Source organism: Neoarius graeffei, chromosome 14 (assembly GCF_027579695.1).
Source record: "Neoarius graeffei isolate fNeoGra1 chromosome 14, fNeoGra1.pri, whole genome shotgun sequence".
NCBI lineage: Eukaryota > Metazoa > Chordata > Actinopteri > Siluriformes > Ariidae > Neoarius > Neoarius graeffei.
The window spans coordinates 47,642,530-47,655,605 of NC_083582.1; the positions used below are offsets into that span (position 1 = coordinate 47,642,530).

The window sequence follows — 13,076 nt, forward strand, 5'->3', positions numbered from 1 at the left end:
CATTGTGGGATACAGATTTGAAACAGGAGAGAAAAATGGAGGACACGAGTGTGCGAATGAAATGTGAAAGACCGACTACAGTAACGGAAAGTGAGAAGAAAAGATGTTATATTGTGAAGGAAAGGAAACGCAGGACCAAACTAATAAATATCATCGGTCAGCGAGCACCTCGGTGTGATCAACTGTTCGTTTAGCGACAGAATGATGTAACTGTCAGTGCACGGTCAAAGGTAAACCTGTAGATGGCAGTAATGCAACACTGTGGATGCCAGCTGCCTTAAAACTCAAAAGAAAAAGAAGAAAAAGGTAAACCTGCGCATGCACACATGAACTTCCTCTGTCTGCTTGACTGTGTGAAGCAAGTGATTTCATGCACATTATTTGCGAGGGAATCCCCTCAAATTAAATAACTTCCCAGCCACAGAATGGCCTGATATTTCGTGAGATATTACAGAAATAAACATGTATCACAATGACCAAATTTCAGAGGGAACTAAATTTCACTGATTTTATGAAATCGAAAAGCTATCTAGCTTTAACTATCCTGTCCTCTTCTCATCCCCAGACCAGACCATGAGGCAGTGTGATTCCTACACCAGTGGACTATCAGTGCTTGTTGCAATTCCCAGTTTTGAGCTGCAATAATAACTCTGTAGAGCTATTTAGGGGCAGTGAGCATGCTGCCTGACTGCAATCATACAACATCTAGGAAGGCATCCAAATCAATGGAATATTAGTTTCTATCGGTCAATGTTTTTTCAGTTGTTGGGAGAAAAAAAAAGTATTTCAGCACAAGTTTTAAATGTAGTCGATGTTAATGGGTTCCCTGTTCATAGACAAGCTGCTACTGAACACCATTCTTCCAAAATTCTTCAACTTGTGTTTTGTTAAGGGACAAGCAGCCCAAAGGGGCAGCACGGTAGTGTAGTGGTTAGCACTGTTGCCTCACAGCAAGAAGGTCCTGGGTTCGAGCCCAGCAGCCGACGGGGGCCTTTCTGTGTGGAGTTTGCATGTTCTCCCCATGTCCGCGTGGGTCTTCTCTGGGTGCTCCCGTTTCCCCCACAGTCCAAAGACATGCAGGTTAAGCTAATTGGTGGCTCTAAATTGACCGTAGGTGTGAGTGTGAATGGTTGTCTGTGTCTATGTGTCAGCCCTGCGATAACCTGGCGACTTGTCCAGGGAGTACCCCACTTCTCGCCCATAGTCAGCTGGGATAGGCTCCAGCTTGCCTGTTACCCTGTAGAACAGGATAAGCGGCTACAGATAATGGATGGATGGAAGCAGTCCAAAATCTCCCATCGGTGTTCGACTGGGTTAGATGTGGTAACTGTGAAGGTCACAGCATATGATTTACAGCATTTGTATATTCTTCAAACCATTCCTGGAGCCCTCTTGGGATGGGGCATTGTCATCCTTCTTTCGATATAGGATGAAGATGATCAGTCAAAAGAACTTTGAATATTGATTGCACTGACACTAACTCTGCTGTCGAGGGGACATGGGTCTCCATGTCCCCTCGACGGAAGAGTTAGTGTCAGTGCAATCAATATTCATCTCATCTCATCATCTCTAGCCGCTTTATCCTGTTCTACAGGGTCGCAGGCAAGCTGGAGCCTATCCCAGCTGACTACGGGCGAAAGGCGGGGTACACCCTGGACAAGTCGCCAGGTCATCACAGGGCTGACACATAGACACAGACAACCATTCACACTCACACCTACGGTCAATTTAGAGTCACCAGTTAACCTAACCTGCATGTCTTTGGACTGTGGAGGAAACCGGAGCACCCGGAGGAAACCCACGCGGACACGGGGAGAACATGCAAACTCCGCACAGAAAGGCCCTCGCCGGCCCCGGGGCTCGAACCCAGGACCTTCTTGCTGTGAGGCGACAGCGCTAACCACTACACCACCGTGCCGCCCCGCAATCAATATTCATTATTCTTTAAGTTTGGCAAGCCCTACCAGCTTCAAATGCCCATAACAGCATAAAATGGCACTGATTTTTCTTTAATTGATCACCCGTCTGTACGTGCGAGCGCGTGACCGCGTGGTCCCTTTAATGGAGCGCTCGTGGACTTGTTCCTGAGCGCGCGCGCCGCTCTCGGTGTGTCTCCGCCACTGTCTGTCTCTCTCCGGAGTGTCTGAGCGCCTCGAGCCAATCGGGGTGTGTCTGCACAAACAAGGAAGCCACCGCGCGCAAACAACGCCACCGTCACCAGTGGAGCTAAAATGCAGCACAATGAAAAACTGACGAGCCGAATCTGACACTTGTTTGGCTTGCAAGGCGTCTAGAAAACATGAAGAAGCAGCAGCAGCACCAAAGCCCCGCTAAGCTCGCGGCGGAAGTGCGCGTGCCAGAAGGCGAAGCCACCGTGCAGCATCTCAACGAGCTTTTATCCGACGGCAGCGGCGTCTACAGTTTACCAGCGCAACATTTCAACGAGGTGTTTCCTCGGATTTACATCGGTAACGCGTAAGTTATGGTGGCCTACTGTTCTGGGCTTTCACCTGTTTACCTTCATTCCGGTAAATTACACTGGCAGGTAGACTGGGGTTCATCAGCCCATCCTGATTTTATTTTCAAACATGACACTATTCAGGGCTTCAGAACAGAGCGGGTTCATTTTGATCACCTTTCACCACCAGTCTCCCAGCATGGCACTCAGAGAGTTAAACCACTGCTCCAGTCTTGTAGGTTAATTGACCCAGTTTCTCCTGTTGGTATGAAGCAGTATTTGAACAAAGCCTGTACTCTGGAAGGAAAGAGCAAATGAGTTGTGGCTCGGGTGTCCATCCATCCATCCATCATCGGTAGCCGCTTATCCTGTTCTACAGGGTCGCAGGCGAGCTGGAGCCTATTCCAGCTGACTATGGGCGAGAGGCGGGGTAAACCCTGGACAAGTCGCCAGGTTATCGCAGGGCTGACACAGACAACCATTCATACTCACGGTCAATTTAGAGCCACCAGTTAGCCTAACCTGCATGTCTTTGGACTGTGGGGGAAACCGGAGAACCCGGAGGAAACCCACGCAGACACGGGAAGAACATGCAAACGCCACACAGAAAGGCCCTTGTCAGCCGCTGGGCTCAAACCCAGGACCTTCTTGCTGTGAGGCAACAGTGCTAACCACTACGCTACCGTGCCGCCCTCATCCATCCATCCATCCATTATCTGTAGCCGGTTATGTGCTTGGCTTATTTTCTTTGAATAACAAAAGGGACAAATTTACTTTTAGTGCATCTGCTACAGTCGACTCCTCCTTCGTATTTGGTGGTGTAAGTGGTTAGCACTGTCACCTCACAGCAAGAAGGTCCTGGGTTTGAGCCCAGCGGCTGACGAGGGCTTTTCTGTGTGGAGTTTGCATGTTCTCCCCGTGTCTGTGTGGGTTTCCTCCGGGTGCTCCAGTTTCCCCCACAGTCCAAAGACATGCAGGTTAGGTTAATCGGGGGCTCTAAATTGACTGTAGGTGTGAATGGTTGTTTGTCTCTGTGTCAGCCCTGCGATGACTTGGCGACTTGTCCAGGGTGTACCCTGCCTCTCGCCTATGGTCAGTTGGGATGGGCTCCAGCTTGCCTGCGATCCTGTAGAACAGGATAAGCGGCTACAGATGATGGATGGATGGAACAAAAGGGACAAATTTACTTTTGGTGCATCTGCTACAGTCTACCTGTCCTTCATATTTGGCAGCATGGTGGTGTAAGTGTACACATTGTAAGCATTGTTGCCTCACAGCAAGAACGTTCTGGGTTCGAGCCCAGTGGCCAATGAGGGCCTTTCTGTGTGGAGTTTGCATGTTCTCCCTGTGTCTGTGCGGGTTTCCTACGGGTGCTCCAGTTTCCCCCCACAGTTCAAAGACATGCAGTTAGGTTAACATGGGACGGCCTTGGGCTGAAGTGCCCAAGAGTGGTGGCGCGCATGTACACAGCGGCTCTGCTTTCCTATGATGAACTAAATTTTATTGTACATTTGTGCAGTGACAAAGGTCTTCTATTCTATATTTATATGACAGATTATGCTATATTCATTCTGAGAATAAAACAGATTAAAAAGTGGAACAGTAGCCTATTAATGAACACCAACTGCTTATTTATTTATTTTTAATTTTTTAAACAAAATTTAAACTCCTATCTAAATTAATTTTATGCCATACTTTAGCTCTTTATCTTATTTGCCATCATACCAGAATCCACACGTCTACTGGTAGAAGCATCCCTAGGCATGAGAAGTGTGTATTTACTGTTTCCCAAAATGTGGATATATTCAAGGTTGGTCATTTCAGCAGATGATATTATCTGTCTCAGCTGCCCAAAATCAATATGACCAGCAAACAGTGCATCCAGTGCTAAGCAGCTAAAAGAAAACAATGCATAAAGATGAGGAAGGTAAAGATGGGATTAATTTTCTGTCCCACTGAGTAGACCAGAGAGGAACCATCAGGGCCTTCTAGGCCTTCAGAGAAGGCTCAAACATGTCAGCATTTTAAATGTTATATTTAATTTCTTTCATTCTTTAATTTATTTCATAATTATATTAGAATTATTCTCTTCTAATTTGGCCTCATTTTCTATCAAATTTGCTTCAGAAATGAAAGTTACTGTCCTGAAAACATTAAAATAGAGTTATCCAGTGAGATTGTTTTGTGTGTTGTCTCTAGGCCGAGAATAGTTTAGAGCTGGCTCACTCGTTGGTTAGGACTTCATTGCCTGGACAGAAGGCTTTGCCAGTGTATGTTTATGTAGGAAGTGACAGATAAATTAACCAATCAGATTTTGAGTTATAGTGGGAGGGACCAGAAATTTATCTCCCTAGGTCTTCTCGAAGGCCAACGTGAGCTTAACCATGAGTTGGCACCATCAGTGCAACAGTGAAGTCACCTTCCAGCTGGTGTAGTGTTCATCAGTAGCGTTAGCGAATACTAATAAAGCAGTCAAGCGAGTGTTCTCGTGAGCACAGGCTAACAACCGAGAAACTAAGATTTCTGTCTCCAGACTCTTCTTCCACACACACACACACACACACACACACACACACACACTCCACAGTATTTTTCACTTGCACTTCAGTATTAATTTCCCTATGTAATTTACTTAGTTACTTTTAAAATCAACATTGACAACTACACACAACGGAGCTACCTGGCAGCCTGCCACTAATCCCTTGCAAAATCCTTTGCCCTGTTGCTTTTTTTGGTGGGTCTGACTAAGTTTTGGATGAGCTGAAGTCCCAGCACTAATAGTAACAGTTCACTACTGGAGTAGACAGGAGACTAAAGGGGATCTCTAGAACACACACATATAAAAACATATAATGAAAATTTAGAGCATAAACTGTCAGCGTGCCTAACATTCTTGCTCTTGTTTAGTCACATCCAACTATAGGCTTAACAGTGATGTGTATTTTGTAAAATTATCCAAGTGTATACAAACACTTTTTAAGATGTTTTATTGCTGTTAGTCAGAGTCCACGTTACAATCAGATTTGGACTTTTTCATTTCCATATCCTTACGTTTGTGAGCTGATCACTGATTAGAAAAAGTTATTTATATATATATCTTGAAGTGTAAAAACAATCTATTATCGTCAGATCTAAAGCTAACTACGATGAATGAGCATGGTCATGATACAAGACATGGACATGATTTTCCCCTACCAGCTGTGAAGACAAATTGGGGAAAACGAAGGATTCCATATCAAGCCATTAAAGAATGGAACAATCTAAAACTTAAACAGTGCTTTAATATTTCTAAGTTTAAGTCAAAATTCTTTCAATGTATATGATTAAATTTTACATTTTTTACACTTAAATTTCACTTTCATTCATAATTTTTAAATTTGTTTCACCTGACTATTCAAAACTTTGTCTTAAACCTTCATTTTTATACTGTAATAAGTGTACAGGACCTTCTTGAAAATCACTTTGGTGAAGAAGCATCCTGTTAAAATACCAGTGTAAATAAATAAAGTTCCTCTCAGGCTGGGAAGCTATGGCATGCTTCTTTGTTTTAAGTATTGAATTGTCAACTGAAATAGAAATGAGAAGATGAAACATGACATACTACAGATGCGGAGCAAAAATCCATAGTGTTGAACAATGCTGAAAACACTCATTGTTGTCCAGCTTGGCAAGTCCAACACTCCAGGCTTCAGTGTGTCACTATTTCAGCTTCTTGGCACTTTTAAGCAGGCCAAAATGTGATGTGTTAAAAAGTCAGTGAAATATGTTTCCTATATTTTTTCATTTATAGCTCCGGGAGAGCTTCTCCCAGCTTCCGAGGGAGGCGGGGGACATTGAGTCTGAGTGGACCATGTTCTCTGCCTCCATTGTAGATGCGGCTGTTCGGAGCTGTGGCCGCAAGGTCTGTGTGCCTGTCGTGGCAGCAATCTCCGAACCCGGTGGTGGACACCGGAAGTAAGGGATGCTGTCAAGCTGAAGGAGTCCTATCGGGCCTTGTTGGCCTCCGGAACACCTGAGGCAGCTGATGGGTATCGGCAGGCCAGGCGTGCCACAGCTCGGGCAGTTGCAGAGGCAAAAACTCGGAACTGGGAGGAGTTCGGTGAGGCCATGGAGGAGGACTGTCGGTCGGCCTCGAAGAAATTCTGGCAAACCGTCTGGCGCCTCAGGAGGGGGAAGCAGTACTCTGCCAACACTGCTTACAGTGCGGGTGGGGAGCTGTTGACCTCGACTGGGGATGTTGTTGGGCGGTGGAAGGAATACTTCGAGGATCTCCTCAATCCCACCATCACATCTTCCATTGAGGAAGCGGAGGCTGATGACTCGGAGGTGGACTCGTCCATTACCCAAGCCGAAGTCACTGAGGTGGTTTGCAAGCTCCTCGGTGGCAAGGCACCGGGGGTGGATGAGATCCGCCCTGAGTATCTCAAGTCTCTGGATGTTGTGGGGCTGTCTTGGCTGACACACCTCTGCAACATCGCGTGGCGGTTGGGGACAGTGCCTCTGGAGTGTCAGATTGGGTTGGTGGTCCCTCTTTTTAAGAAAGGGGACCGGAGAGTGTGCTCCAATTATAGGGGAATCACACTTCTCAGCCTCCCCGGGAAGGTTTACTCCAGGGTACTGGAGAGGAGAATTCGGCCGATAGTTGAACCTCGGATCCAGGCAGAACAATGTGGTTTTCGTCCTGGTCGCGGAACACTGGACCAGCTCTATACCCTTCATAGGGTGCTCGAGGGTTCATGGGAGCTTGCCCAACCAGTCCACATGTGCTTTGTGGATCTGGAGAAGACATTCGACCGTGTCCCTTGTGGTATTCTGTGGGGGGTGCTTCGGGAGTATGGGGTTCGGGGCTCTTTGCTAAGGGCTGTCCGGTCCCTATACGAATGGAGCAGGAGTCTGGTTTGTGTTGCTGGCAGTAAGTCAGACCTGTTCCCAGTGCATGTTGGACTCCGGCAGGGTTGCCCTTTGTCACCGGTTCTGGTCATAATTTTTATGGACAGAATTTCTAGGCGCAGCCAGGGGCCAGAGAGACTCCTGTTTGGGAACCACAGGATTTCATCTCTGCTTTTTGCGGATGATGATGTCCTGTTGGCTTCTTCAAACTGGGACCTTCAGCATGCACTGGGGCGGTTTGCAGTCGAGTGTGAAGCAGCTGGGATGAGAATCAGCGCCTCCAAGTCTGAGGCCATGGTTCTCGACCGGAAAAGGGTGGCTTGCCCTCTCCAGGTTGGTGGAGAAGTCCTGCCTCAAGTGGAGGAGTTTAAGTATCTCGGGATCTTGCTCACAAGTGAGGGAAGGATAGAGCGAGATCGACAGGCGGATCGGTGCAGCCTCCGCAGTGATGCGGTCGCTTTACCGCTCTGTTGTGGTGAAGAAGGAGCTGAGCCAAAAGGCGAAGCTCTAGATTTACTGGTCGAGCTACGTTCCGACTCTCACCTATGGTCATGAGCTTTGGGTAATGACCGAAAGAACAAGATCGCGGATACAAGCGGCCGAAATGAGTTTCCTTCACGGGGTGGCTGGGCGCTCCCTTAGGGTGAGAAGCATAGTCACTCGAGGAGCTTGGAGTAGAGCCGCTACTCCTCCACATCGAGAGGAATCAGCTGAGGTGGCTCGGGCATCTCTTTCGGATGCCTCCTGGACACCTCCCTGTGGAGGTGTTCCAGGCATGTCCCCCTGGGGAAGACCCAGGACACACTGGAGGGACTATGTCTCTCGGCTGGCCTGGGAACGCCTCAGTGTTCTTCCCGAGGAGCTGGTCGAGGTGTCTGGGGAAAGGGAAGTTTGGGCTTCCATGCTCAGACTGCTGCCTCCGCGACCCGGCCCCGGATAAGCGGACGAGACGATATTTATTCATTGAAACCAACTTGTCTATAGAGCAGTCTATGACAAAGGTGGTATTGATTTTGTTGAAATACCCAGTGTTGAAGGATTAGATGCCACAGAGATGATGACCTTTGAAATGAAAAGAACTTTATAGGATTTTTTTTTCCGTAGATTAATTTTTGTAGATATTTTGTAAATTAATTCTACTCCAACAAATTAAACTAGTTATTACGCAGTAGTGCACAAGTTAGAAACCAGAGTACTAATATTTATTAGATGATACTCATCACCTTAACAGTCTACTTTGATGCTTATCTTTTGTCAATATTAAGCACTTTTTAACAGGACCAGGCATATACGGTAGGAGATGTGTTGTGGAGTGGTTTCTGTTGTAGGCATGCTTCACCTCTTTGTGAGGATTCTATTAATAATGTATGTGTCGAGAGTGCATTGAGCTGGGGGTGAGGGAGCACAGCAGGCCACTGAGGCCACATCCACACGACAACGGCAACGTGATGTTATTTAAAAAAAAATATCGCCTCCAAATGGGCAACGATCAGTAGAAATCAGGTCCATATGGCAACGCAACGCTTGCTGAAAACGATGCAATACACATGCCACACCTCTAGGGGCGCTGTAAGACGGTCCCTTCGGACACACCAGAACAACCCATACGAAAAAGAACAGTAAAGGACTTATAAGAGTTTACCACTGTCTTAGTAGTAAATCCTTATAAATATAAATAAATATATATGCCATGTATGATTTACTCCTGAAAGTGGCCCATTTTGCATTTTCCTCATACAAATTTTTTATGAAAATCTAGTATGTATGAAGTGAACATTGTGCATGGTTTTTACAGATAATGTGTATGATGAATTACACTGTCTTTGTATGCTTCATGTAATGTTTGTAGTTTTAAATTATATTTTACAGTTTAAAATGTACATGCCTTTTATATGTAAATCCAACACAAACATATGTGGATTTACATATAAAAGGCATATACATTTTAAACTGTAAAATATAATTTAAAACTGCAAACATTACATGAAGCATACAAAGACGGTGTAATTCATCATACACATTATCTGTAAAAACCATGCACAATGTTCACTTCATACATACTAGATTTTCATAAAAAATTTGTATGAGGAAAATGCAAAATGGGCCACTTTCAGGAGTAAATCATACATGGCATATATATTTATTTATAAATCCTTATAAGGATTTATCCTTATATTTATAAGGATTTACTACTAAGACAGTGGTAAACTCTTATAAGTTCTTTACTGTTCTTTTTCGTATGGGAATAGAAGTAAGGACGCATGCGCATAAACTATTATGCGCGAGACTTCATATTAGCCACAAAGTCAGGAAAATCTGTTCGTAAAATTACATTATAATGACCAAATACAATGAAAAGTATTTTTCCAGTCTCACCTGTGAAAGGTAATCCCATGTGATCTCGTTTGGACAGTAAACCTGTTGGTACAGTTAAACGCAGCTAATCTTTATTCTCCGCTTTGACCTTTCCAATATGGCGGCGAGGATGACGTACGCGGAAGGCGGCGTCTTTAATGGGCCGGAATAAATTGAATACTACACGTTGATGGATTAATTTGCTGTTTCTCACCTGTGAAAGGTAATCCCATGTGATCTCCTTTGGACGGTAAACCTGTTGGTACAGTTAAACGCAGCTAATCTTTATTCTCCGCTTTGACCTTTCCAAAATGGCGACGAGGATGACGTACGCGGAAGGCGGCGTCTTTAATTGTCCGGAATAAATTGAATGATACACGTTGATGGATTAATTTGCTTTTCTACGCCCTTTTTTGAGGAATGTACTGTAGGACTTAAACCATCATCTGAAGAGGTGAGATCGCTCCTTATTTTTGCTGGCGGGATTGACTCTGCCCTAAGGGCTATTCTCTCTCTCTCTCACTTTGCACCAGGCATTACACAATAAATATTCACAGTGAAAATATTTTGTAAGCGCGTTTCATGAACCAAGTTATAGGATTTCTTGACAACTCGCATCGCAATGAGATCATTGGCACTACTGGTGTTAAGAATCAGACCATTTTATAAATGAATATTTTGCTGTAGAGCTGCAGTGTTTGTACAATTGCATGTTTTTGCTTCACTATTACTGTCACTATTCTGCTTCTTGCATTACTACTGTGAACTAACACTGAACATAATAATAATAATAATAATAATAATATCCAAGCTCGTGTTTCACTTTCACTAGTGCTCTGTAAGGCTTTTTCCTGGTGATATTCGTTACACTTCTACCCGGCGTGAAGCATTCAGTCATGTGGTTGTGACGTCATCGTAAACAAATCCGTTTTACTCATCCAGACGACTTCACAACGGCAACGTTGCCAGATCTTTCCACTCTGGAACCCGTTCTCAAAAAGATTGCGTTTTGGGCACCCAAAACGCCGGCGCCGTGTGGACGCCAGGCCTAAACGATAAGCAATTGTATCGGAGTCACCTGAATCCGTTGCCGTGTGGACAGGGCCTGAGAAGTATGACTGCAATCTCCTGCAGCTCTCAGTGGATAGACTAGTTCAGGGTGAAAATTTGATTGTTTTTGGGGATTAGATCAGGCTTCACACTTGATCATCACATTGGAGTTCATAACCCCTCAACTTATTAAGTAATAATGGGGGAGGTTTTTTTTGTAGCTAGTATTTGTAAGGTATTATATTGTAATTACTGCTGAAGCAAAACATGCAGAAGATGGTGATTATGTTAAGCAAATGGGATCTATTACATTAGTGAATAGTTTTGGGAGGAAGTGAACTTTATCTTTTTGGTAAAATGCAACTCATTATTCCTTCATTCATCTGTCTACATAGCCATTTATGTTTGTACTTGGATTGGATCATGTTCCAGTATAGCATATGACTGAAAAAAAGAGATATAAAAGGCCTAGCCTGGATGAAGATGAAAATGTTGCAGGTGCTAGAGCAGAATGGAAGCAATGCAACTGCATGATCACTGAGCACTCCACTCTGCTTGCAAGCATTTTCTCTTGTCTTGTTTTCTTTCTCTCCCTCAAAACCCTATTTTGGGCATGGTGCTCAGAGCCTGTGTCTCTTTATATGCCTTTGGGTAGCAGCCAAGATCTCATTGCTGTGTCTGTAGTGGTTTAGAACACTGCTGTCCCTTGAGGTTCAGTAACATGGATTGACATCTCCACTGTCTAAAAGTGGCTCCACAATTTATTCCTGTCAGGTTCCAGCTAAGCATGTCAAATAGTGGCAGTAGAAGAAGCTTTTCTTAAACTCTCTGGATTTTACAGTATGCAATGAACACTAAGTAGCAAGAGCGCCATTATAGAACCATTAATAATTTATGTAATGATATGGTAATGTGCATGTGTCTGTAACGAAGAAAGGAAGATGCAAAAGTTATTCATATTCAATGTAGTTCAGTTAGTGAAAGGGAAAAAAAGAGCCTTTTCAGTTGTTTTATTCTTCAAATGACAGAGTGTTAAACCTAACTGAGTCAGCACTGTCAGAATTTCTGTGGATAAGATGAGGCTCATGCGAGTTCTTTTTCTGCTCATCAGGTTTGTGGCCCAGAATGTGATGCGTCTACAGCGGCTTGGCATCACACACATACTCAACACAGCAGAGGGCAACTCCTTCATGCATGTGAACACCAATGCTGAGTTCTATGCAGGAAGTGGGATCACATACCATGGCATAAAGGCCAATGACACGGAACAGTTTAACCTCAGTGCCTTCTTTGAGGAAGGGGCTGACTTTATTGATAAGGCTTTGGCACACGCAAATGGAAAAGGTATGTCACAAATCTTGGTTATTATATACTTTTGCGAACAAGTCCTTCTCTATTACACACCAGGAGTAATTCCTCTTCAAATATATCTATATGTATTTTTGAGGTGTAATTTTCCAAGTTTGAAAGTATGCACGGTATTCATAGCTCACATTTATCTATGGACTGGAGCGCTGCTCAGACAGATGCATACACGGCAGAGTTGACTGAAACCAGGCTTTTCACGGTTATATTAATTGTTTGATAAACTGACAATTACTGTGCCTGGAAACTGAGAAACCAGTAAAGCACTGTAATTACCTCAACTAGGAATATTCAAGGAAATGAGCCCCATTATATTCTCAATGTACTGGGCTATTATTAATAATTCTATCCACATTCACTGGATGGGCGGCACGGTGGTGTAGTGGTTAGCGCTGTCGCCTCACAGCAAGAAGGTCCTGGGTTCGAGCCCCGGGGCCGGCGAGGGCCTTTCTGTGTGGAGTTTGCATGTTCTCCCCGTGTCCGCGTGGGTTTCCTCCGGGTGCTCCGGTTTCCCCCACAGTCCAAAGACATGCAGGTTAGGTTAACTGGTGACTCTAAATTGACCGTAGGTGTGAATGTGAGTGTGAATGGTTGTCTGTGTCTGTGTCAGCCCTGTGATGACCTGGCGACTTGTCCAGGGTGTACCCCGCCTTTCGCCCGTAGTCAGCTGGGATAGGCTCCAGCTTGCCTGCGACCCTGTAGAAGGATAAAGCGGCTAGAGATAATGAGATGAGATGAGATTCACTGGATATGAGCAATCGTGCGCTCTGATTGGCTACTTTACGACTAGGATCTCAGCTCATATATTGTGAGTAGAGAAAAACAAAATGGTGGCGCATGTTGCTGAACCAACCGAGGACAAAATAAAAACTCCACTCGAAAACAAAACCTCAAAAAAAGCAGCAAAAATAAAAGTATTTGATGGTAACAATGTATCTTTTTATTTTTCAAGAATTAT

At 44.6% G+C, this 13,076-nt stretch overlaps 1 protein-coding gene across 1 annotated transcript in view; it reads left to right on the forward strand.

Moving 5' to 3' along the window:
- The first annotated feature begins 2,161 nt into the window (after positions 1-2,161).
- The window catches only part of dusp3a (dual specificity phosphatase 3a), a 28,750-nt gene continuing 17,835 nt past the window's right edge, over positions 2,162-13,076 (forward strand). The window contains exons 1-2 of the mRNA XM_060939875.1: positions 2,162-2,475; positions 11,865-12,097. Coding sequence (XP_060795858.1) covers positions 2,300-2,475; positions 11,865-12,097 — 409 coding nt within the window. The 5' untranslated portion in view covers positions 2,162-2,299. The remainder of the gene's footprint in view (positions 2,476-11,864; positions 12,098-13,076) is intronic.